Consider the following 26,245-nt stretch of genomic DNA (forward strand, 5'->3'; position numbering starts at 1 on the left):
TCCAAAAAAGCGAATCTTTTAATAAAAAACGGCTCATAAAAATCCTAATAAATTTCAAAGAGCAAGATAAGTCTCAGTACATTTATAAAAGAACATTTGGTCCTTTTACAAAAAAGCTCCCTTTTCACGTAAATACATCTCTTATTTACAGGTCAGACGGAACCGCCGCCAGCGAAGCCTATTGCACGTCACAGAGAGAAGCGCTCGTGTGTCCAGAGGTTCCCACTCCCCAGCGCTAGTTTCTTTTTAAAAACCAGATTTACGTTTCTTGGGCACAATAAATAAAAATGCAGCTTGGGTTCTGCTACTAAAACAACAACAAATACCTTTAAAACGATTTCTCTGCCTGAGGAAGGGGAGGGGGGGGGACGGGACAGGAGGGTCCACAGGAACCGAACCAGCCTTGCAGCCACGTTCAGGGGAAGGAGCCCTGAGCCCTCCAGCCCCGCCCGCCCGCTGCCCCTTTCACAGAAGCCCGGCCCTGTCTGCAGGAGAGGCCAGGCTGGGCGGGTGGGGGACAGGAGAGGGAAGACGAGGTTTCACACGGGCGCCATCAGCCACTCAGGGGGACCGCACCTGCCGGGCAGCCAGCGTCAGAGAGAAAGCGCCTCGGTGCGCCGGGAGGAAGGAAGGTGGTGCGAGCCTGCGATCAATCAGTAATGAGCTGGGGCAAGTGCTCGGGCAGAGGGGGCATCAGGCTCAGGCCCCCGACTGTGCACCAGCACCTGCCCCGCAGGCCCGGGACTGTCCCCGGTCACCTGCAGACCCGGCCGTGCGCACACAGAGGCGCTGGGAGCTCGCACGGGCCGGGCGACTGTGCAGGGCAGGCTGCAGGGACGCGCTGGGCGACCTGCAGGAAGAGGTGACAAGCGGGCCTCTGAGGCGGCACAGCTGGGCTGGCAGCACTTCCTGTCACCTCGTTCCAGGAAGTGGGGTTCCCGTCACATCCTCTACAGCAGTGAGGCCGCCCTGAGCCAGGCTGAACCGGGAGGCAGGTTCTCCCAAACCCTGCTCCTCACGCCCACCAAGCAGATCAGACACCAGCGTCACTCGGACCGCGAGCGTGGCAGGTGCGCAGCTGTTCCCGGGGGTGACGGGCCCAGCCCGGGCGCCGGGGGCAAAGCCAGCGAGGGCATCTCTGGTACTGCCCACTCAGCCTCCCTGCCCGAACCGCCCCTCAGAACAGCCGCAGACCTGCAGGTGTGCCCGAGGCTCCAAGGGCAGCCGCGGGCACCAGCCCCACAGACCACCCGGCACGCAAGCTGGGACTGCTGTGCCGCCACCCGCTCACCCAGGACGAGCCAGGGCCCGGAAACAGAGGGTGCGAGGTGCAATACAGGGCACTTCTCGGGTCCCTGGAGGCCCCGGGGCCTCTGTGGCACTCGGGCGGGGCCCCTTCCCCATATGAGAGGAAGGAAGGCCCCAGCAGCTGCAGGGCTGTCCCCGAGCCGGGTGTGGGGGGCCAGGCAGCAATGAGAGAGAAAACACACGGCCGCTCGGGGACCCGCTTTCTTGCCTAATGTGACCCATTGTCCCAAACGGGTACTGAAGAGTCGCTGGACTTATCCCGGGAGAAGGCATGGGGAGGGGGGGGGGGGCGCCGGGGAAGGACGCGCTCGGCCTGCCTGTGCATCTAACATGGGACGCTGGGGTTCACCGAGTCCATGAGAACATTTAAAATCTATACGACCCTCCAAGGTAACTTCCTATTCAGTAGCTGAGACAACGTCGATGCACAGAATGCTTCTGAGATGAAGAGGAAAAGGTAGAACAGAAGCATTTGGTTCTTTCACTTTAAAACAATTTGCATAGTAAACGTTTAAAAGATGGAGGTGACACATCTATTACTGAAAAACCCCCTTTTAAAAAGCCTCGAAGAGGAATTGCACGTCGTTTAAGACAGTGACACGCGTTTTCGAGAAGGAATAACATGTCCCCTTGGGTGGAGGGTGCAACCAGTGGCCTGTGCTGTGCTGGCTTCTCGTTTTAAGACAGAAATGAACGAATCGGAAGTGCGTGCAGGGCCACGTGATGGGGGGGTGAAAGCGACAGGACTCCCCACCCTTCCTACCGGCTCAGCTCCACCCGAGGTTACACGGAAGCAGGTGGGGTTTGCACCCCTCTCTGCACGTCACTCAGCAGGTTCAGAGGGGCGCTCGTTCTGGCCGAGAACGAGGAAACAAGGAGAAAAAGGAAAGAGAGAGAAGGCGTTTCCGCAGAGGCTCCCGTCAGGAAGCTGAGGAGACCAGGTGGAAAGGCAAGGACTGGCCAGGACACTTGCAGAATCTCCCTAACGCCCCCCACCCCCCACGTGGCCACACAAAACACGCCTGTTCAAGCCACAGCGGCAGCTGAGACACGCCGCTCGGCCCAACCCGAAACCCATAAGGCACTGACCCAGCCTCAGCGGGAGCGTCGCCCTCCCTGACTCAGTTACTTGGCACGAGACACAGGAAACAGAAACGAAACACAGTCAGAGCTGAGCGTCCTCGGTTAGTGACCAGGAGGCAGACGGAAGCACAGACAGTCTTAGGTATGTTTCTCTCCCCTAAAGGCACCTGGTTCTGGAACCACGCAGCTCCTCAGGTCAGTTCCGAGGAGAAGAAAAGTAAAACATCCGGAAGATCTCCCTGCTAAGCTCACAGCGTGACTCACCGCCAGGGGACGGCTCCCTGTAAGCTCAGAACGGTAACACTGCGAAGGTTCCCGGGGGTGCAAACGGGTAGCTGGATGGCTTCTCCCCCAAGTGACCCAAAATCACGGGCGGCACCGGGGAGAGCCCAGTTACCCAACGAGAGAAAGGATGACAAAAGGCAATAAATAGGGAGGCCCCGGGGACCGCAGGCCCTTTGCACGGGATTCCATCCACGGTCGCTGACGGAGGCGGCAACACTGCGTCTGGTGAGCCCGGCGAGGAGAGGAGACGCTGGGTCCCACCGTCCTGAGCCACGAAGATCCGTCCACTGTGCTGAGCGGCATCAGCAGGTCCTACGAGGCCAACTCCTATGCACCTTCTCACTTCAAATTACATCCGTGAGAAAACAGGGCATTTTATTGAACAGAAGAGAAACACTAAAGGAAGCAGGACTCTATGGATGTGGGCGAGGAGCCGGACAGAACTGCTGCGGCACTTGGTCGGCCAGACTCCGGCCTCCACCTCACGCCTCCACCTCGCGCGGGGCCGGGTGTGGCCAGGCGTGGCCCGGACGCGGTGTTTGGTCGGGCTCAGCGGGGCCCACAGAGCAGCCAGCGCAGGTCAAATCAGGCCGACCATCTGGTCAATCTGGCGCATGTAGACGCTCTTCAGGGGCAGGGAGTACCTCCGCTCGTCGGGCACGCGGTTGCACTAGAGAAATGGGACCATGGGAATTTCAAGTTAAAAATCCATGTGTTGACCCGGCCAGTGTGGCTCAGTGGTTGAGTGTTGACCTATGAACCAGGAGGTCACAGTTCAATTCCAGGTCAGGGCACATACCCGGGTTAGGGGCTTGATCCCCAGGAAGGGGGACAGGCAACCAATGATTCTCTCCCATCATTGATGTTTCTGTCTCTCCCTCCCTCTCCCATCCTCTCTAATATCAATAAAAAAATATTAAAAAAAAAACCTCCATGTGCTGAGCCTCAGGAAATGGGGTGGATGAACTGACCTGGCCTCTTGGCCGGCTCTGCCGACAGGTCAAGCGTCCCGTGTGACGCAGGAGCTGGCAGTATCCCTGGCCTCTGCCACGAGATGACCCGGCCCCACCCCCAGACATGGCCACTGTCCCTGGAGGAACGGGCACCCCGGCTGGGAGCACTGGGGCAGTGGAGCGCCTCGCCTCCCAGGGGCACAGGCGGGGACCCCGGGAGGCTGAGGTCCACGCACGTGCGCAGTGGCCGGGACTCCGAGCGGCATCCCAGGTCCCACTCCACCCAGAACTGCGGAAAAAGCTCTCTGGGAATCCTGTGGCTCCTCTGCGTTTACAGCTCCTCTCTCCACAGCCGGAACCTAAATGCGCACAAGTGCTTCTCTGCGTGTAATTGGAGACCTCCTCCCTCCCCTTGAAGGAGAGTTCGGGAACCAAACATGTTGTCTGGAAGCAGTTCCCACATGCACCATCACAGGCTCTTCCCCAAGGAACACGTCCCCACTGGGACTCACTGGTCCAGGCATCCACCCCCGCACCCCCGCTTCCTTCTGCCTGAGCATCCTCCCTGTAAGGCCTCCTCCCCCTCCGGGACCTACTGAAAAGCCAGCTCCTCCGGGAAGCCCTCCGGGCTTTCTCCGGCAGGTGGCTCCCTTCTCCTCTGTGTTTTGACAGCTCTGTGGCTGTCCCCTCCTCAAGTTCCTGGGGAGGAGCCGGTCTCCCCACCAGCCATGACCTATCTAGAACCGGGGCCCCTCGATCGGCCCCCATCCAGCGCTGCGTGACGGAATGAGGTCTATTACATGAGCGTCTGCCCATTGCACCGCTCCACCGCTCCCGTGCCCTGACGGCCCCTGCGAACCGCCTCTGTGAACCTCAGTCAACCCGGTCTGAGAATTAGGGGTGTTTTCTCTCCGTCCACATGCAGAACGACCCCCCCGAAAAGCAACTCACGTTGGAGCTGGAGTTGATGACTTTCAGGTCGGGAGCCGCCGGCCTGCGCAGAGAGGACCCGGCTGCGCGCCCGCGCTCGTCAGGGAAGAACTCCTTCCACGGCGCCTCCCGCAGGTGCCTGTCCACGGACACCACGTGCCCCTCGGTGGTGAACATGTACCTGGTGCCGGACTTGTGCACCGGGTTCTCCTCATCAAACAGCTGGAGGGAGAGAAGGAGACACGATTGGTAACGGGCAGGTTGGACCTCAGGGGCGCCCAGCCCCCGGGGGGGGGAGGGCGGGGGGAGCTGCCTGCCGCGCTTTCCAGGGACAAGCGGCTGGGAAGGGTCCGTGGTCCCAGCCCGGCTGCGAGTCTGAGTCACCACTTCTGCTTGACCTCAGATGTCCCCCCCCCCCCGCCCCCGGGCAAGTCACAAGGCCTAGGACAAAGGCCCAAACCTGGGCCGTGCGCGGAACCCTTGGATGAACCCATGTGCTCCCCATTCTCGGGCTGGAGCCCCAGAATTGTCTGCACCTCTCACATGGCAGATGCCTGGGGGGCTATGCTCCCCGCGGTCCCTCCGGTGCAGACATCTGCCTCTGCACACACATGAGCATGTGCCTGTGGTCACGGTCACACCGTCAGAGGCCAGCCCCACAGGCCCCGTTCTCTCCTGGGGGAGCCCCCAGCACGTACCAGGTACAGGTACTTGCAGGTCTCGCTGAGGAAGAAGCTCTCCATCCGGTCCTCCTTGGACTTGTCGATGACGTGGTGCAGCGTGGCGTACCCACACCTGCAAAACAGCCACCAGCCCTGCTGCTCCCTCGGGTGCGCGCTCACCAAGCAGCGGGAGTCTAGTCACGGAACCACCAGCCCCTCAGCACATGCCCACGGCAAACAGGTTCCGCCCGGCTCCAGCGCTGCCCGCCTTAGCCGAGCCCGTCTGCACATTCATTTAAAAATGGATTTGGCGGCCGAATCGCCAGGTTAGTGGGGGCGACGGAGGCGGGTCCTGGCAGGTGTGCCGAGAGCATACGTGACATCGAGAAGTGGCTGGGACGAATTCAGGACTGATTAACATTTTCATCCTAATATTTATAGAACCGACGTATCATTTGGAAAGTCTAAGACAGGAATTTATAAAAAATACTCAGGACCCACTGCTAGGTACAAAAGTGGGTCACAAAATGGAAATAGCTTTTTTTACATAATACATACATACACACACGTTACATGTGAATACATAAAGACCATGAGCACACAGGCTTAAAGACTGTGCTCTGCTCTGCACGTGGGCACTCCAGGGAGAGTAACAGTGTATGCTTTACGTGTGAAATAGGGGAAAGAGTTACTTAAAAAGAATACAGCCTGCCAGCGCCTCACGGACAAGAACAGTGAAGAAATAGGAAGCCACCCCCTAGAATGGACAGGTGCTGACAGAAAGGAAACAGCTTCCCTACAAAATCAAGAGCAGTGACCTGCCCTCTACGTGAACCTGCGAGAGAACCTGTTTCCAGCACAACTCCCAGGGCCCCGATTCCGACAGCAGGCGGGGGGAGCTGGGAAACTCACTTGACTTTCGTGTACTTCTCCAGACTCTGCAGGATGTCCATGCCCACGTGGAGGTAGAAGGGGTTCTTGGTCGCCTGGAGAGGAGAGAGCGTGAGCCACGGCCCAGGACGTGGGCGTGCCACGGCGGCATCACGGACCGCAGCAAGTGTCGCGGCTGCCGGTGTCTGGTGATGAGTCACGGCCAGAGGAGGGCGCAGGGCCTGGCCCCTGAGGGTCACAGCGTCCAGGGCTAAGTGTCAGCTCATGTCGGTCCCACGGCCTGGCTAAGGGGGAGACCGCCGCTCCGGGCAGGGCCGCTCTCCGCCCGCCTTCCTGAGCCACACGCCCGGCCTCGCTCCAGCGCCATCTCTGAGAGCAAGCCAGTGTCCACCTGCCGCAGAACTCTCCAGAAGCCGGTGCCTTGGGCACAGGGAGCAGGAGCTTGCCCGGTCCCCACAGCCTCGTGAGGCCCCCCACGCAGGCTGCTCTCGGCCCTCCAACCGCCCCAGCTCAGCCCGAGAAGGCCCCTCAGGGAAGGGTTCGCTGGGAAGGTGAGACTTCCCCTCGAGTGGTTCCACAGTTGGGGGTCATCTTTTTTTTATCCTCATCTGAGAATAGTTTTCTTTTTGTTTTTTTAATTTTTTTTTAGAGAGAGTGAAGGGAGGGAGGGGAAGAGAGAGAGGGAGAGAAGCACCGACATGAGAGACACATGGACCGGTTGTCTCCCTCCCACTCCTGCCCTGACCAGGCCGGGGATTGAACCCGCAAGCCGTCCCCGCCCTGTGGAACCACGAGTGACCTTGACAGTAGACACCTGGACAGGTCACTGTCAGAACGGCAGGACAAGAGAGCCCACACCAACCAGCAGGGGTTCCCCGAGAACCAGGCCCCCAGGCGCCCCGGCACTGAGACCAGCCCCGCACCTGGTAGAGGAGGTAGGTGGACTCCACCAGCTCCGGCCGCAGCGGGTAGAAGAAGACGTCGGGGGCCTGCAGCTGCCAGTTGTACCGCTCGGGGAGCGCCCCGTAGCGCTTCCAGATGGCGTAGTAGAAGGCGTGCAGGCAGATGGCATCTTCCACGTCTCCTATCAGGACCTGCGGAGGCACCGGCCGCCGGGCTAGGATGCTGGCCCGTGGCTCTGGCTTTCCCTCCCCCACCCATATCCACCCTGGGCTGGAGACAACCCCAAAGTAGCACCCAGAGCAGGAGAGGCCTCCCTCAGGGCATCAGTGCCAGGAGGACGGGCACGGCACCGGCCAGGGCTTCGCTGTGATCACAGACAAGACAGCCGAGGGGCCACCCAAACAGGACACTGGGCCACTTTTCGGACACAGCTTCCCGCTTATCCGTGGCTCCGTCCAACATTGTGGAACTAACTCCGCCAACAGAAAGAACCACCGAGACACATCCTGCCATTGCCCCCCTGAATCTGAAGGAGCCGGGGAGCCCGCGGCCGTAGGAAGGAGGACCAGCGCCCCCACGTGCGTGTCAGGGAGGGCGGCGGTACCTGCAGCCCCGGGAAGAAGGCCTGCAGCGAGTCCATCCACGTGTTCATCAGCCGCCCGCTGAACATGTCCACGTTGACGTACAGCGGGGGGTCCCCTTCGCCCTCGTTGCAGGCTTCCCGGCTGCGGCGAACAGAGGGCAGGGTGAGAGGACGGTGAGAGGTGGGCTCATCCCCCTGCGGCCCGAGTTCCACTTCAATGGCGTCGGCAAGAACCTTCCTCCTACCCCCCCTTTTTTAGAATTTTATTTATCTCACCTTTTCCTGGCCAACTCAATGGCTTTGGTCATTTGTACAAAAATTCTAAAAACTGGCTTTCAGCCCTAGCTGGTTTGGCCCAGTGGGTAGAGTGTTGGCCTGCGGACTGAAAGGTCCCAGGTTCAATTCTGGTCAAGGGCACATGCCCTGGTTGTGGGGGTTTGATCCCCAATAGGGGGCAGGCAGGAGGCAGCCAATCAATGATTCTCTCTCATCATTGATGTTTCTCTTTCTCTCTCCTTCACCCTTCCTCTCTGAAATCAATAAAAATATATTAAAAAAAAAAGTCATCAAATACATCCTACCCCTCTTTAAGGCCCTGCCTCTCCCGCGATACTAGCGCCTCACAGGTAACACCTGAATGAGCATGAGGTCGGAACTCGGCCGCGGAGCAGCCCGGCTCACAGCCTCTGCAGGAAGCACTGGGACATGCACCGTGAGGACAGGCCACGCAGGGCACGGGGCGCACAGCAGGTCTGCGTGGGGTGTGACCTGCGTGGGAGGCCTGGCCACTTCTGCATAAACGGCGTCTCTTCCCTGGTCAGGCCCCAAGGGCCGGCTCCTCAGTTCCGTTTGGGGCTTTATTTATTTATTTTTATTTTTTATTTTTTTAAAAATATATTTTATTGATTTTTTAGAGAGAGGAAGGGAGAGAGATAGAGCTAGAAACATCAATGAGAGAGAAACATCGATCAGCTGCCTCCTGCACATCTCCCACTGGGGATATGCCCGCAACCCAGGTACATGCCCTTGACCGGAATCGAACCCGGGACCCTTCAGTCCGCAAGCCGACGCTCTATCCACTGAGCCAAACCGGTTTCGGCCCATTTGGGGCTTTAAAAAGTAAAAACGGTGCCCGGCTGGTGTGGCTCAGTGGGTTGGAGAATCGTTCCTTGTACCGGAAGGTTGAGGGTTCGATTCCCAGTTGGGGCACATGCAAGAGGCAACGGATGGATGTACCTCTCTCACATCAATGTTTCTCTCCCTCCCTCCCTCTCTAAAAATCAATAAAAACTGCCCCCTCCCCAAAAAAGTGAAAGTGGCCGAGCTCCAGCCAAACAGCCTGTTGGTGGGACAGCACTCGCGGTGGCTCCCACGGCAGCCACTGTGGGGACGGGTCCAGGCGGGCGCCCCGAGCGAGAGACATCAGTGACGTCAGGGGAGAGGCCAGGCAGCCGCCACCTGGATGCACAGCTGAGAGGCAGCAGAGGAGGCAGGTTTAGCCCGGCAGCGGGAGGGCTGCGGCCACGCCCTGGCTCTCAGCAGGGGCAAGGCCAACCCTAGCAACTCTCTGGCAAGTAGAGGGTCCAGTGACTCGGCGACCGCCCTGCACAACAGCCATCTCCTGAGAGCTGTGGGACGCAGGCTGTGGCGCTCCTGGCAGCCAGGCTCCGACGGTCCCGGCCCTGCCTCCCTGAGCCGCCCTGGGTGGCCCTTCCCACTACCCGGCCGGCCGTGCGGTCAGACGCAGGCAGTGCCGGTCTGTCACTCTGAGATTAGGTCACGAAAGCACATGGTCTCTCTCTCCGAGGGAAGCTGCCAGGAGCCGCTTACAAGAGGCCCGAGTTGCCGAGACCTCCAGCCGACAGCCAGCGGCTCTGGCCACCGTGTGCACCTGGAAGGGGACTGTCCAGCTTGACCGGCCTCGACAAGGCGCAGAGGCCAACCGGGCCTGGGACTCTGCACCGGGATGGGCTGTGCTGCCCGGCGCCCAGGCAGCAGGCGCGGCGGGGACGTACCCCCTGCGCAGGTAGCTCTGGATGCTGTGGTAGGCGGCGTTGAACATGTCCAGGTCCTCCTTCTCCCCAAAGAGGATGTAGGACTTGAGGAGGTACTCGTAGAAGGAGTCCAGGCCCGCGCCCAGGCCGCTCTGCTTCCCCACCCAGTGGCCCGTCTGAATGTTGACAACGTTGCCTGTGGGAACGAACGGAGTGGGTCAGGCTCCCGCTGGTGGGGGCAGACCCTCTGGGGCCCCTGCACTGAGCACCCCCGGCAGGAGAAGGACGGGGAGCTGGGCCCTCAAACTGTCCTCAGTCCCAAGGCAGCTTGGCAGCAGGAGCCTGACCGCTGACGCCAACACGGTGGAAACGGTGTTATTTGCTTTTCCCATCGAACCTCACAACCGTCCTCTAAACAAAGTCCCAGGAGGACACTGGGCGGGGCAGACACCGAGGGCCGATCGCCGAGTGGTCACTTTTCAGATTCAATGGTCCAAGCGGAGGAGAGGAGGGAGCCCCAGAGAAGAGGGAGGGTCGGGGCCCAGGTGCGCAGCCCCATGGCTGAGAAGGGGAAGGTCGGGGCCCAGGTGCACAGCCCCATGGCTGAGAAGGGGAAGGTCGGGGCCCAGGTGCACAGCCCCATGGCTGAGAAGGGGAGGGACGGGGTCCAGGTGCACAGCCCCATGGCTGAGAAGGGGAGGGACGGGGTCCAGGTGCACAGCCCCATGGCTGGAGAAGGGGAGGGTCGGGGCCCAGGTGCACAGCCCCATGGCTGGAGAAGGGGAGGGACGGGGCCCAGGTGCACAGCCCCATGGCTGGAGAAGGGGAGGGACGGGGCCCAGGTGCACAGCCCCATGGCTGGAGAAGGGGAGGGTCGGGGTCCAGGTGCACAGCCCCATGGCTGGAGAAGGGGAGGGACGGGGCCCAGGTGCACAGCCCCATGGCTGGAGAAGGGGAGGGTCGGGGTCCAGGTGCACAGCCCCATGGCTGAGAAGGGGAGGGTCGGGGCCCAGGTGCACAGCCCCATGGCTGAGAAGGCGCACACACCTAGCAGCCCGGTGCCGCTGCTCCGGAGGCTCCACAGGGCCTTCACCGCACGGCGGGCCACCCACTCGAACGTGGAGTCCCCCAGCAGCCGGCTCAGCATCCCGAACTCCACCAGCAGGGACCCGGCGCCGGCCGTGCAGGTCTCGTTATTGCTGTCGGGGGGGACGCCCGTCTTCAGGTTCACCTGCGGATGGGAGATGGGAAGAGACAGAGGTTCGTGGTGCCCAGGTTACGTCGCTCAGTGGTTGAGCGTTGACCTATGAATCAAGAGGTCACAGTTCGATTCCTGGGTTGCACATGCCTGGGGTGCAGGCTCATTTCCTGGTGTGGGGAGTGCAGGGGGCAGCCAGCCGGTGATTCTCTCTCATCTTTGATGTTTCTGTCTCTCTCCCTCTCCCTTCCTCTCTGAAATCAATAAAAGTCTTAAAAAAAAGGGGGGGGTTGTGGCAAAACTCAAGGAACCCGCAGGGCCAGCAGGCGAGGCCCCGCCCCAAGACTGAATTGCGGTGAGTCAGCTCGCCGCCTCCGCCTCCTGCCTGGCCGGGATCAGCAAAGACACAAAGGAGAGGCTGGTGCGGGAGACTAGGCCGCTGTGCAGTCACTTACTGGTCTGCGGGAGCTCTCGGAGCTCACTCCTGCTCAGACTGGGGAGAAGGAGCCAGTGAGGCGGGACAGACGGCTCTGTCACCGTGGCGCCAGGGCCTGGCCACTCCCTGCCGGGGGCCCAAGCGGTGACTCAAGTCCCAGGGGAGTCGTGGGCTCGGGGAATCAGACCCGCAGGGGTGGACTCTCACTCCAGGCCTTGCATTTAAACCAGCAGCAAATGTGCTGTCTGTGCAGGCTTCACGGGGAAGCAACCGTGGGGAGCGGTCACATGACAGTCACCAGCTCCTACAGCAGCCGCGGGAGGGTCTCGGGGAGATGGACCCCAGGGGAAATGAAGACACACCCCACACGGCTTGTAGCCGGGGGTATGGACCCCACCCGTGGAGGGACAATGCTGAGCCAGGAATATAGCTCCGTCCAGAGGAGGAGGATTACGGCAGGTATGTGCTGTACGCCCGGTACACAGTAGGTGCTCAGTAAATGCCAGAAGAATGGAAAAACGTCTACATCGTATTTAGGGCCGATTCTCTCAAAGACACAGCTGTCCCTTGTATGTCAGCCCCTCTCCTCCCCCCAAATACGTTGCTAACAGAGATTTCCATTCAGGGAGCCGGCGGGAGCCGGCCTGCCTACCCGGGGATAGGGAATTCCCGTCTTGGTGTTTTCAAAGGCCGGCAGGAGCCGCACGGCCAGGTCGTGCGCCATGTGCAGCAGCTCGTTGTCGTAGTCCTTGATGGTCATGTCGCCGAAGGGCTGCTTGGAGTCCGTGATTATCCGGTGGGCAGACAGGAGGCTGCCCAGAACCCTGGTGACAGGAGGACACAGAAACGGCAGCGTCACGTTGGCTGTGAACGCGCACAACCCGTTCGAGAGACAGAGCCTGAAACCTGACTGGGCTCGGGGGGCGGACTCGGGCCTCCTGAGGCTCTTCCCAGCCGATAAGAACCGCCTGCTCCTAGTTCACCACTTTTACTGAAAGGGAGTAACGGGGCCTTCATCCGGGGGTCCCGGGGATGAGGCCACGGGAAGTAACCGCCGAGGTCTGTCATCCCACCGCCTCAGCCGGGGGCGGGGCGCGATCGAATGGCTCTCAGGCCGACACGACCTTTATGCTAAGACATCACGCTGGCTCCCCTCACTTGGGGGAGCACGTGGCTCCTAAGAAACAGAACCGGCAGCACAGCACAGACGAAATCTTTTGCTCTGGCAGCCGAGCAACGATGAATTATTCTCCAACCCGTCCAAGGAGGCGAGGAAGGAGGCCAGGTGAGAGCTGTGTCCCCTCCAGGGATCTGAAGTGGACTGTGACTTTTCTTCAGAATGAACGCTTTCACAATTTTAATGTGACCTCTGGAATATTATGCAGTAATACAATTTCAAAAAGTTTAAATGAGCCTGGCCGGCGTGGCTCAGTGGTTGAGCATAGACCTAGGAACCAGGAGGTCACAGTTCGATTCCCTGTCAGGGCACATGCCCGGGTTGTGGGCTCCATCCCCAGCGGCGGGGGTGTGTGTGTGTGTGTGTGTGTGTGTGTGTGTGCAGGAGGCAGCCGATCAGTGATTCTCTCTTATCATTGATGTTTCCATCTCTCTCTCCCTCTCCCTTCCTCTCTGAAATCAATAAAAATATATTTTAAAAAAAGTTTAAACGACATAGAAAAATAGTCATAATATATCGAGCTAAACAGGCAAGATACAAAACTGGGTACAGAACATGCGCCACCGTGCTAGTGACACAAACGCGAGGAGGAGCCACACCCAGATGGTCAGCAGGGCTCCTCCCTCCGTGGTGGCAGCGGAGATGGGGCGCTCATTTCCTTCAGAAATTCCCAGGGGTTTCCCAGGACACCGCCAGGGAAGGAAGCGAGCCCAGACCCGCCTGAGAGGGACCCCCCTCACACCTCCATCAACGCGCGTGTCTTTCTGGTCAGTCCAAAATGCAGTTACTCTGAAACATCAAGACTGAAGGGGTAAATGGCCAGGGCGCCACGCGGCCTCCGTGGCCTCTGCCCCGATCTCGAGGCCGGAGGACCTTGCGGGAGTGGTTCCCACACAGAGGCAGCCCGCCGGCATTGCACGTGCTGTCTTACCTGATGGTGGCCTCGAAGACTTGCACGGTGGAATCTTTGTCAAATGACACGGTGTTGATTACCAACTTGACTGCCTTCTGGAACTCAGATGAATTTCCCATGATCTGTAACAGAGGGGGCGGGGCTGAAGGACCCAGGGGCGGGGCCACACCCTCCCCCGCTGCACCTGGTGAAACCCAGTGAGCTCTGGGGGCATCTCCGAGGACACCTGGCCAGCCCCCGCCTCCAACTCAGCAATCACGTCTGCAAACAGTAACACTGAGCATCGTTCCTCGGACGCCATCAGCCCCTCCCTCGCCCTTCCCCTCACTCAGGTATCAGAGTTCCCGAATCCCGGGAACGAGGAAACACCCACCCCCAAACGTAAGAAACGAAACTGCGACCTTCCCTCTTGCTCCTCAAACACATGGCCAGCTCGGAGCTGGGAGCCTGGCACCCAAACACCCAGAAACGACAGAGGCTTGCGACACGGTTGTTTACGTGCGTGGAGAAATACAAGTGTTATCTTTTGGAGCAAAGCACAAGTCCAGTGACATTCAAAACAAACAAAACACAAGAGACAATCAGCTCGGTCCCTTTAAAAAGATACCCTAGGCCCTGACCGGTTTGGCTCAGTGGATAGAGCGTCAGCCTGCAGACTCAAGGGTCGCAGGTTCGATTACGGTCAAGGGCATGTGCCTTGGTTGCGGGCACATCCCCGGTGGGGGGTGTGCAGGAGGCAGCTGATCGATGTTTCTCTCTCATCGATGTTTCTAACTCTCTGTCCCTCTCCCTTTCTCTCTGTAAAAAAAACAATAAAATATATTTTAAAAATAAATAAATAAATAAAAACATACCCTAGCCCGGCCGGCGTGGCTCAGTGGTTGAGCTCCATCCATGAACCAAGAGGTTGCTTTTGATTCCTGGTCAGGGCACATACCCGGGTGGGGGCTTGATCCCCAGTAGGGGGCGTGCGGGAGGCAGCCAGTCAATGTTTCTCTCTCACTGAGGTTTCTATCTCTCTCTCCCTCTCCCTTCCCCTTTCTCTATAATCAATAAAAACATATTTTTAAAAAGGCCTAGAACCCCGATCCCTATTGGATGCGTGGGCATGACGTCACACCAAACTGCTCTCTCCATGCGAAGTGCTAACTGGGCACAAAACTTCTTAGATTAATCAGAAATGAAATGCCTTCATGCTGTTCAAAAGTTTACGACAGCCCTCGCTGGTTTGGCTCAGTGGATAGAGCAGACTGAAGGGTCCCCCCCGGGTTTGATTCTAGTCAAGGGGACATGCCCAGGTTTCGGGCTTGATTCCCAGTAGGGGGCGTGCAGGAGGCAGCTGATCAATGATTCTCTCATCATTGATGTCTCTCTCTCTCTCCCTTTCTCTCTGAAATCAATAAAAATATATATAAAAAATGTTTATGACAATCCTGGAACTGTGATGACATCGTAAGGACACACACACGAAAAACAACACAAACCGTCTCTGAGACACATTTTTCAGGTGCCTGATTCCCGAGCATCCCCCGGTCTGCGGGCCTCTGCCCCTCGCTGTCCCTCCCTGCCACAGGCAGCGCGCGTACAGGCGGCTCGGCTCTGGCCCGCACGCTCTTTCTTTGTAAAAGATGGCACCATCGCGCTGCGGCTGCCTTCGGCCGGCCCGGCCAGGAGATCCTGTCTCCCAGGGCCCAGCAGCACATCTGTGGGAGCCTCTCTGACATGTTAGCAGAGAGGAAACCTCAACAGAAGCAAAAGCCCAGCAAAGACCGGATGTTGTACAATGGAAACCACAGAGGCCTGCTTCCTTCCAGATGTTGGGCAGCACCTCTATCTGTTGGCACCTGCAGTTGCTGGTCTGATCTCAGGTCAAGGGGAAGGTAAAGAAGGAAGTGGCGACGGTCACTGGCCACTGCAGTCAGATCAGCCAGCAGGTCCGAGGCCCTCTCTCCGGCTGGTCTGGCCGGGGGAGGAAGACGGGTCCGGACTGCGGGACTTATCAGCGCCTCTAAGATGCCGGCGTGCGCTATGGCTCCCAGCCCTGGGACCGACGTGCAGACTTCCGCAAGTTCACTGGGGACAGACTTCCACGTTCAAAGAGGATGCCCTTGGAGTCTGTGCTGGGAAAGGCTGGCGCAGCAGAAAGTCACTTTTGCACACACACTTGCTCTAGACGTGGAGAGTGCGGTGAATGACAAGGAGAAGGCCCTGAACGGCGGGGGATGGAGGCACGCAGGGCGCGGGCGGGGCTTCCACAGCTGCGCAGGCGTCCTGGGACTTTGTTAAGCAACACTTGTGGCTGAGTCAGCCTGTTATCTTCGACAGGTCAGTCCTCCGAGGGCTGAACGGACTGGTCTGGGCACACGGGGTGGGCGATGGCGGGCAAGGGGGTGGGGTCACAGATGCAGGAGGAGATCCTGGGAGACAAGTGCTTGCGGCCCCAGCCGGGCAGCTCCACCCCGGCTCCCCCATTAGACGGCCGTGCTGGCACCTCTCCTTCGAGCAACGCGCTGGCCGGCGCTGATGCAAACCTCGCCAGCATTGCACAACTCACTCCCCATGCTTCACCCGCTCACAAGCTCAGACCACAGGAGGAGTGTGCTAAGGGCGAAGGCTTGCTGGACACGCAGGGATAGATCGGAGCCGTCCCCTGGGAGCCGCACCAGGTGGCAGAGGCTGGGAGCCTGGCAATGAGCACCTGCCACAGAGCTCACGCCCCACCTGCCCTGCAGCCGGTCAAAGGCCTCCTGTTCCCGGTCAATGGGGGACACAGGCAGCACGAGGGGAGCCCGTGGGTCTGTCCAGAGCACGGGCAGCGAGGACAGGCCATGGCAGAGGCCTGGGCTCAAGGCCGCACAGGGTCAGGGACTGACCAGCCCTCAGCGGGCATCTTTTCCTCCTGAAACCTCCTTTTTCCTGCTGTGAAGGTTGCGGTCACTATGGGCACTAACGAAATGCTCTTTTGACTCTTGGAGGCAATAAAATAGTGAGAAACTGGGAGAAAAATAGGTTCCCCCCAAATCATCACATTTTCCCTCATTTCACCTGCAATACTTTTCTTGCTCTGGGCGTCAAGGCCATGAAAAGAAAAAACAGTTAAGGCCTGGGTGGTGTGGCTCCGTGGCTGAGCACCAACCTATGACCCAGGAGGTCACGATTCAATTCCCGGTCAGGGCACCTGCTCTGGTTGCACACCCAGTAGGGGGCGTGCAGGAGGCAGCCGATCCATGATTCTCTCTCATCATTGATGTTTCTATCTCTCTCTCTCCCTTCCTCTCTGAAATCAATACAAATATATTAAAAACAGAAACAACAATTATGAAAGAGTATGAAAGCTGGGAATATATGGTGAGTATCAGGCTTCCTGGAATCCCCATCCTGGCGGGGAGCTAGGGGTAACACCCCCAAAACCTCTTGATGAATTAAAAGCACAGCGAGGCCGGTACTTACTGCCAGCGTGTCCAGCGCGTCCACGAGCGTCAGCGAGTAATTGCCCAGGACGTCATTGATGTTCAGGTTGGAGCTGAGAGAGAAACAAAGGCGCCTGTGTTACAGGAGAAAGAAGGGCAGTAAACCCAACACCCATCAGCCGTGAGACCTGCTGGCCACGCTTGTGGACCTGGGACTATTCAGGGCGGGTCCGTGCGGAGGCCTCGCTCCCTCACAGGCCGGCCCAGAACAGCCGCATCGCTGACACATGGAGGAGGGAGTCCCCAGCGGGAGTCAGGGACGGCGCCCAGGCACCTGCCGTCTCGGGTGCCGTTTCAGCTTCAAGTAGCTCTGGCTTGAGATCCTTAGGAGCAGAGAGGGGGAGCCCTGCCCCATGACCGGACCCCAGCCTCTAGCTGGGAAGTCCGCCCCCCCAGCCGGCCACACCCAGAGAGGAGCGACCCCCCAACGCAGCCAGCATCTCAGCGTCCTGGGTTCGGGGAACACACGAACTTCATGCCGTGCTTCACCCACACTCACCCCAAAGCCCTGTTGCCTCCATGGAGGCTGAGAATGGCTGTGGCACGACCAGGGCAGGAGCTGCATCACTTGTGCAACACACCCCTGCCCCCCTCAACACCGCTCCCCTTTCTGGTTTTTTTTTAAAAATATTTTTATTGACTTCAGAGAGGAAGGGAGAGGGAGAGAGAGAGAAACATCAATGATGAGAGAGTCACCGATCAGCTGCCTCCTGCACGCCCCCTACTGGGGACTGAGCCCACAACCCGGGCATGTGCCCTGACCAGGAATCGAACCCTGACCTTCTGGTTCCTAGGTCGATGCTCAGCCACGGAGCCACGCCCGCTCCCCTTTCTGAAACCACCTGGAGACCCAGCGTCAGGGCTGCAGGGAGGCTGAGGCCGCTGGGCAGGAGGGCAGTTCTGCATAACAGGCTATGGCAGGGACAGCAGTGCGTGCACCCGGAGGGCAGGGAGGGGGAAACAGCGCTGTCTCAGGGCAGCTGGACAAGGTCTGGGCTCAGGGATTCTGTCCCATCCCCCCAACCCAGAGAGGAACCGCAGAAGCTGGAAAAGATGGAATCCAGGGGGGAAACCGGCGACTGTTTAAGCACCAGAGTGAGAGCCCAGTCTCATCGTCACTGGTGTCCTGGCGTCTCCCATCAACCCCAGACCAGGTTCCCTCCTCCTGGGACACGCGACGGGGCTGACCTGAAGCAGGAGGCCGCTCACCACGCCCACTAGTCTCAAGCCCCCGCTGCTGTGCCTGACCTGTTCTGCCACTTAACCTAGGACAGACCGCACAGCAAGGCTTCAGGCCCTTGTCTTATCTCTATTTACCTTCCTCCTATCTACTTATCTAAATCCTCACCCAAGGACATGTTTCCATTGATTTGAGAGAGAAAGGGAGAGAGAGATGGTTGTCTCCTGTACAAACTTCAACAGGGGATCGAACCTGTACCCTAGGTATGTGCCCTGACTGGGAATCGAACCCTCAACCTTTTGGTGCACAGGACGATGCTCCCACCACCTGAGCCGCCCGGCCAGAGCTTGTGCAGAAGGCTGTCTAGGCACCGGGCCATCTCGTCCCTCACAAGCCACGAACCAGACGCCACACGGCCGAGGGACGCTGCTGCCTGCTCCCGCTGCGTCCACGCTCTCTGTGAACGTCCAGGATCGCAGACGGTCCTCCGCAGATGGGAGCCGGGTTACAGCAAGCCCCTCGAGGGCATGCCTCCGAGAGGCACACGTGTGCAAAGGTGGAGGTCAAGGCAGGCAGGGACATGCTCAGGTGCAGCCTGCCGACCCAGACTGTTGGGCGTCGATGCTGAGCCACACGGCTCTGCTGCTCGGAAACCGAGAGGCCTCCAGCCACCCACCCCCTCAGAAACGGTCCCTCTCCCCATGGCATCCAGCTAGCGAGTCCTACGGACCTCCCTGGCCACCCGAGCAGCGTGGAAGGCCCTCCCATGCCCATCACTGCCCACCGTCCCAGGTCTTATTGTGCCTTTCCTCCCAGGCTAAACTAAAACGGGCCCAGTTTTATTTTTTATTGATTTCAGAGAAAAAGGGAGAGGGAGAGAGAGATAGAAACATCAATGATGAGAGAATCATTGATTGGCTGCCTCCTGCACGCCCCCCACTGGGGATCCAGCCCACAACCTGGGCATGTGCCCTTGACCAGAATCGAACCTGGGACCCTTCAGTCTGCAGGCCGACGTTCTATCCACTGAGCCACACCAGCAAGGGCCAGACCCAGTTTTAAAATACTTTTGGATCCAATGTCCAAGCTGTCACTACAACGAACAATAACACGTTACAGTGCAAACACGTGCTCGCAATGACCGGGGTGGTCCCTGCTCGCCACTCAGTCCACTCAGAGATCTAAGGCGTTCATTCAAACTTTTAATTCTTTTCTATCAAATTGCTGTCCACGAGAAAACCAAGATGGCGGCACAGGTAAACACCGGAAATTGCTGGCTTGCACAACCACTTCAAAAATACAACTAAAAGCCGAAACCGGTTTGGCTCAGTGGATAGAGCATCAGCCTGCGGACTGAAAGGTCCCAGGTTCGATTCCGGTCAAGGGCATGTACCTGTGTTGCGGGCACATCCCCAGTAGGAGATGTGCAGGAGGCAGCTGATCGATGTTTCTCTCTCATCGATGTTTCTAACTCTCTATCTCTCTCCCTTCCTCTCTGTGAAAAATCAATAAAATATATATATATAAAAAAAATACAACTAAAAGATAAAACAGGCATCATCCAGAACCACAGGAAGGCTGGCTGAGTGGAAATTCTACAACTAGAAGGAAAGAGAAAAGCATACCGAGACTCAGAGGAGGTGCGGTGTCGAAGTAAAGTGCAGAGGTACGGAGGCACTGGCTGCTGAGGACACGGTTTGTCTTTTTCAATCGGGAGGGAGTCTCAAGCTCCTGACTGCTCTGAACTCCAGTTCCGGGCGAGTCTCTGGGGACCCAGACTCATACGGGGAGAGGCTAGACTGTCTGGCAGCGGTCGGACCTCGAGGGCGGCTTTCTCTCAGAGGTGCTTGCGGTGATTACCGGGACACTGAGAAGCACTGAGAAGCGGGGCCTCTTAGGGCAGGACTGAGGAGCAGCCATAGCTGCTTGCTCCGCCCTGTTGATCCCCTGGGATCCCACCCCGCCCAAGCTGTGCGCGGCTTTTGCATATGAAAGGCCTGGCCCTTTGTAATCTGAAAATTACCTAACAAACTGCAGCTGGCCCCAGGCCCCACAGCAGCTTGCATTCCTTCACAGCTGGGCTCCTGCTGGGTAGCCTCAGGCAGAGGCTAAATTAGCACCTCCTTAGAGATCCAGGAGCCAGTGTGCCAGGTGGTCAGAGTGGGACCATCCAATTACAACTCCTCAGATCCATAAGAGACACACTCAGGGGGCAGACTCAGTGAGCACCAAAGCCCCACTGAAGCAAGTCTTGCCCCAGAAGGGTGTCTCCAGCACAGAAGTTCTCCCACTGCAGACACAGCTGATTCTCACAGCCAATTGGCCTGGAGGTCAATTCCTCCCAGTGATACCTACAACAATCAAGGCTTAACTACAACAAGACTATGCACAAAGCCCACAAGGGGGTGCTCCACCTCAGGTAATTGGGGAGGCTGAGCCACTGGGCCCTATAGGACACCTAGCAGAGAAAGCCACTCTATCAACACAGGGAAGCATAAAAAATGTGGGGACAAAGAAACAGGTCACAAATGACAGAAATGGAGGAAAGCAAACTACTGGATATAGAGTTCAAAACCACACTTATAAGGTTTTTCAACAATTTTCTAGAAACCGCCGATAAACTTAGTGAGACACTCGAGAAATCCAGTGAGACTGCCGATAAATTTAATGAGATCCTCAATAAGTCTAGTGAGACCCTCGACGTTGTGAAAAAGGACCAACTAGAAAGTAAGCATACACTGACTGAAATAAAGAATATTATACAGACTTCCAACAGCAGGCTAGAGGATCGCAAGAATCAAGTCAAAGATCTGAATTACGAAGAAGCAAAAAAACCCAAATGGAAAAGCAAAAAGCAAAAAGAATCCAAAAATATGAAGATAGTGTAAGGAGCCTCTGGGACAACTTCAAGCGTACCAACATCCGAATTATAGGGGTGCCAGAAGAAGAGAGACAGCAAGATATTGAAAACCTATTTGAAGAAATAATGACAGAAAACTTCCCCCACCTGGTGAAAGAAATAGACTTCCAAGTCCAGGAAGCGCAGAGAACCCCAAACAAAAGGAATCCAAAGAGGACCACACCAAGACACATCATAATTAAAATGCCAAGAGCAAAAGACAAAGAGAGAATCTTAAAAGCAGCAAGAGAAAGAGACTCAATTACCTACAAGGGAATACCCATACGACTGTCAGCTGATTTCTCAACAGAAACTTTGCAGGCCAGAAGGGAATGGCAAGAAATATTCAAAGTGATGAATAGCAAGAACCTACAACCAAGATTACTTTATCCAGCAAAGCTATCATTCAGAATTGAAGGTCAGATAAAGAGCTTCACAGATAAGGAAAAGCTAAAGGAGTTCATCACCACCAAACCAGTATTATACGAAATACTGAAAGGTATCCATTAAGAAGAGGAAGAAGAAGAAAAAGATAAAGATACAAATTATGAACAACAAATACACATCTATCAACAAGTGAATCTAAAAATCAAGTGAATAAATAATCTGATGAACAGAATAAACTGGTGATTATAATAGAATCAGGGGCATAGAAAGGGATGGACTGACTATTCTGGGTGGGGGAAGGGGTGTGGGGGGTGCGGGAAGAGACTGGACAAAAATCGTACACCTATGGATGAGGACAGTGTGGGGGGGTAAGGGCAGAGGGTGGGGTGGGAACCGGGTGGAGGGGAGCTATGGGGCGGGGGGGGGGGGGGGGGAAGAGGAACAACTGTAATAATCTGAACCTTAAAGATTTAATTTTTAAAAAAAAGGGAAAAAAAAATTGCTGTCCACGCTTTCAAAATGTGCCAGAATAGAAAAAAGAGCACTGGGGACACTGGGGGGATGAAGGAAGCAGCGGGCTCCACACCCCTCGGGCTGCTCAGTGGTTAGAGCCACGGCCCACGCACAGAAGGGTCTTGGGTTCGATTTTCAGTCAAGGCAATGCAGGTTCAATCCCCGCCCCTGGTCGGGGTGTGTGCGGCAGGCAACCAATTGATGTGTCTCTCTCCCATCGATGTTTTCCTCTCTCTCTCTCCTTCCCTCTTTCCCTTCCACTCTGGAAAAAAAGAAAACCAATGAGAAAATAGCCAGTGAGGATTCACCAAAAACCCCCTTGGCCTAAACCACCAATCACGGTGAGTCCGTTTATGCCAAACCGCGGTGTCGGTAAGCCCCGGATTTGTTCTCCGTGTGCTCCTGACCCGCGGCCAGCCAGACTCGACTCCGCTCAGTGCCTCAAGCCCAGAGCTCACCCCGCAGCGCCAGGCTGGCTGGCGGCACACACCTTCCCAGCGACGCCGAATCCAACTCTCCCCTTCGTGCCGCTCACCCCACTGTGAATGTTTAAGGTTCTTGTCACCCCAAAAGAGAGAAGATGGAAAAGACTCACACACACGTGTAAACTGTCCACATACTCCAGGAATCTGCCGGGTGCTGTGTAGGCACAGAGGGCACAGGTTTAAGGGCTTGGTCACGCGGGGGGACAGGCAAAGGGAGAGGAAGGTGAACTAGTCAATCAGGACAATCACCTGCGAACAGGTCAGCGGCATCACAGAGGACTTGGCCTGACCCCAGGGAGGACAGGATCCGAGAGAGGACGAGGAATGAAGACGAGGCCACGCTAAGCCAGGGGCGCCTAGGAATGAGTCGGTTTGGGGGTTTGTAAATTTGAGATTTGCTTTTTCTGTTTGAATAGCAATATGGTTGGGAGAAAGCAGAGAAGGGTCATGTGCCCAAGACCAGGACTATCACTGTTCACAGGAAGCAAGGAAATAATATCCAAAGGACTGGAAGGAACTCTGAGTTTGGCCCTAGCCAGTTTGGCTCAGTGGACAGAGCATTGGCCTGTGGACTGAAGGGTCCTGGGTTCAATTCCAGTCAAGGGCACGTACCTCAGTGGCAGGCTCCTTCCTGCACCTGACCCTGCTGGGGGCACGTGCAGGAGGCAACCCATCGATGCGTTTCTCTTACATCGATATTTCTCTCTGTCTTTCCCTCTCTCTTCCACTCTCCCTAAAAATCGATGGAAAAATATCCTCAGGTGAGGATTAAAAAGAAGAACCCTAGCCAGTTTGGCTCAGTGGATAGAGCGTCGGCCTGTGGACTGAAGGGTCCCAGGTTCAATTCCAGCCAAAGGCATATGCCCGGGTTGCGGGCTCGATCCCCAGTAGGGGACATGCAGGAGGCAGCCAATCAATGATTCTCTCATCGTTGATGTTTCTCTCTCCCTCTCCCTTCCTCTCTGAAATCAATAAAGATATATTAAAAAAAAAAAAAAAGAAGAAGAAGAAAGAAACTCTGAGTTTGGAAGCTCTAACCCACATGGGGGACGTGAGAGGAACCGGCTTTGCATAGCAATCTGCGGCTGGACAGAAACCTGCTATTTTTAGAGTTCAGGTTCTACTGACTCCCAGTTAACTGCGCGCCCTACCATGAGTCAAACAAGATGGCCAGGTAAGCCTCGTGAAAATGGGACTGAAAAATGAAGGAAACACAGGCTTGGCGCCGAGGTTTGTTTCTGGACGTTTTATGTCTGATCCTGATCGCCGTGCCACGCGGCAGCTTTAACTTGAACCCCAAGACACCTGCCAACAGTCGCCGGAAGACGTGTGACTTTGAACGTTCCCGAAAGGTTTGCATTACAGGTTACTTATCTGGGGTGTGGAGGTGCCCTATTATTTTGGAGCCAGAAGGACAAAGCTCAGGGTCTAAACTTTTCCTGAAAATACTGAAGCCTGGGAGGGCAGAGTGAAGGAGAGGAAGGGAGGAAGCAGAGGGCTCTGTGCCCTCTTTGGAGGGTCCAGGCCATAGGACCCAGGCTCTCTCACCTCCTTTACCAGCTACACCCCTACCCACGCCACCTCCTGACACCATCTTCCAACAGCATACGTGTCCCAAAGCAACCTGACTTCCAGGTCCCCACTGTCACTGCACACTCAAACCGAAACCCTGGCTAGCAGATTTCGCCCCGAAACCATGGCCTGCGCCACCCACAGCCACCGTGGGGCCAGCAGGCCAATCCCTGGCCGCCTCCCCTCCCTGGAGAGGGGTCCAGGTCTCCAGGGGGTCCCTAAGGTTCATGAAGACCCACAAAACCGGCATCAACTCGCTCCCTGGCACCAGAGTCCCAGCCGACGGCGTGACCCACCCAGGTCCTCATTGCACTGTTCCCGCAGGCCCACCCCACACAGGGAAACCCGAGAAAACAACTGAGAGAGAGAGAGAGAGAGAGAGAGAGAGAGAGAGAGCAGGGCACTTCCTGCACCGTTCTCCCCCTCCCTGCGATCCCACGCGCCCTGGTGAGGAAGCACACGCTCCCCACACTCTGACTTCTGCTCCGTAGAAGGAAGTGTGTGGGCAGGAGCCGGCGTGAACGAGCAATGAAAAATACCTGGTGAGCTGTTAGGCTTTCTGTTTTCAGATTGTAATGTTTCTCGAAAAGTTAGGACCAGAAGGAAACACGTGGGCATAAAGCCCAGGACAGTCACGCAAGGCAACTCATGAATTCCCACCATCGGGAAAGACCCAACAATTCCTTTCCAAAATTTAATAAAACTTCTTCTAAAAAAAAAAAAAAGGAGAGAGAGAGAGAGAGGTAGAAAATACGTTTATACGTATTAAGACTGGTAGGAAGGCGAGGAAAACAGCTCCTCGGTCTCCTCCAGTTTGAGGAAGGCCCCGTCTTTTGAAGTTCACCTGGGATGTGACCTGTGTCACTGAAATCATGCTCTCCAACGGCAAGTTCAAGACGGGAACGTGTAGATAAACAAACCATTAAAAACCTCCCTTCCAGGCCCTCAGGACTGGGCTCGGCTGCTTCTCTCCAGGTGGAGAAACACGGGGCCCCTCCTCCAGGGGCCCCCCAGGGCGTGGTCCCCGGGACAGCAGCCCAGCGCCCCACTCCCGCCTTCAGGGAGCGACCCAGAGGGAGGCAGGCACCCATCTGGCCTGACCGGGTCAGCGAGAGGCACGCCCCTCCCTCCGCCGAGGTCCTTCCTGGGTGAGCTGGACTCTTGGACTCTGAGGTCAGCGGCAGTGACCCCTGGAGCTCAGCCTGCGCAAACAAGGCTGGCGGGAGGGGAGGGCTGCCCCCCCCCCCCCCCACGGCCCTGCCACCCGTGGGGGGATTCATGGGACAGTCAACTCAGCCGCCAAGGCCTCTCACCCGAGAACCAGGACCCAAACCTGGGCCAGACTGTCCCTCTCCCTCTCCTCCCGCCTACGGCCTCACCTGGGAAGCAGCCCGTCATGAAGGAGAAAGGCCGTGGCCTGGCTCTGCCTCAGCGCACTGGGGGCTCCAGAGAAGTCCTTCTCCCCCCACCCCACCCCCCAGCCGGCCAGCTCCTGGGTCTTTACATTTTTAGACGGAAAAGCCAGGGCTGAGAGGCACAGGCTTGTTCCGAAACTGCGTTTACAGGGGATTTCACGTTCCTATGCGCTCATCTTGAGGAGGAGGCGGAGATGGGCGCCTGGGGCCCCCTAGTCACCGCCTGGCACTGCACTGTCCCCCGGGCCCTGAGCCTCAGTCTCCCCATCTGTAAGAGGGACTGCGCTGGACAGCTGTCCCGGAGTTGTTGACTTCCGGGGAGTCCAAGAGGAGGACGGCCCCCAGCCCATCCCGCACCCCACGTCCAGGAGGCCTCCAGGGGGTCGGCCGACGAGGCGGGGCGCCGGCCCAGGATCCCGAGCGCCCGGGCATCCCCGGGCACCCGAGGGCGGAGGGGTACTCACGGGTCCCCGCGGTCAGGCCCTCGGCCCCCGCAGTCGATGGGGTTGAGCTCGTCCTGCGGAAAGGCGTGCGCCATGTAGTTGTCGTAGCCGAAGACGAACATGCCCCGCGCCAGGTCGCGCATCTGGGCGCGCAGCTGCGGGGGGAAGGCGCCGCTGTAGCGCCGCTCGTACTCGTCCGGGCCGCGGCCCCGGCCGCCCAGCACGTCGCCCCAGTGAGCCGGGCCGCACACGCCCGGCCGGGGCCGCCGCGGAGCCCGCCGCCGCCCCGCCGCCGCCGCTCCGGGTCCCGGCGGCTGCAGCCACGACGGCCCCGCCGGCCCCCCGGGCGGGTCAGCGGGTCCCGGGGCGGGCGGCGCGGGGCCGTCGGGGCCCATCAGGCGCTGGAAGCCGAAGCTGAGCGGGAAGCGCTGGTAGAAGCCCATGCTGGGCCCCAGCCCGAAGACGAGCCACAGCGCGCCGTGGAGGCCGAGCCGCAGGAGCAGCAGCCCCAGGACGAGCGCTCGCCATTGCATGGTCGCGCGGGCGCCGGGGGCATCCTCCCAGC

At 57.8% G+C, this 26,245-nt stretch overlaps 1 protein-coding gene across 1 annotated transcript; it reads right to left on the minus strand.

The window, feature by feature from the left end:
* Positions 1–26,245, minus strand: EDEM1 (ER degradation enhancing alpha-mannosidase like protein 1). Its single transcript, XM_070391387.1, has 12 exons — positions 25,702–26,245; positions 16,767–16,839; positions 13,335–13,438; positions 11,879–12,050; positions 10,640–10,823; positions 9,614–9,788; positions 7,620–7,740; positions 7,036–7,206; positions 6,134–6,207; positions 5,258–5,354; positions 4,581–4,781; positions 1–3,346 (listed from the first exon to the last, which is right to left on the minus strand). Exons 1-12 carry the CDS (start codon positions 26,211–26,213, stop codon positions 3,257–3,259), a joined length of 1,974 nt encoding a protein of 657 aa, XP_070247488.1. The 5' UTR covers positions 26,214–26,245; the 3' UTR covers positions 1–3,256.

This window comes from Myotis yumanensis, unplaced genomic scaffold (assembly GCF_028538775.1).
Source record: "Myotis yumanensis isolate MYYU_CA2020_CCGP unplaced genomic scaffold, mMyoYum1.0.hap1 SCAF_14, whole genome shotgun sequence".
NCBI classification, from domain to species: domain Eukaryota; kingdom Metazoa; phylum Chordata; class Mammalia; order Chiroptera; family Vespertilionidae; genus Myotis; species Myotis yumanensis.

Bases quoted from the DNA above. Each gene is read 5' to 3' on its own strand.
- EDEM1 (XM_070391387.1), bottom strand. From the start codon at position 26,213: ATGCAATGGCGAGCGCTCGTCCTGGGGCTGCTGCTCCTGCGGCTCGGC. The intron at 9,789-10,639 runs GTGTGTGCGCCT...TCGTTCCCACAG, and splicing joins CAGCGGCACCGGGCTGCTAG to GCAACGTTGTCAACATTCAG. The intron at 5,355-6,133 runs GTGAGTTTCCCA...GCTGTTTTGCAG, and splicing joins GAGAAGTACACGAAAGTCAA to GTGTGGGTACGCCACGCTGC.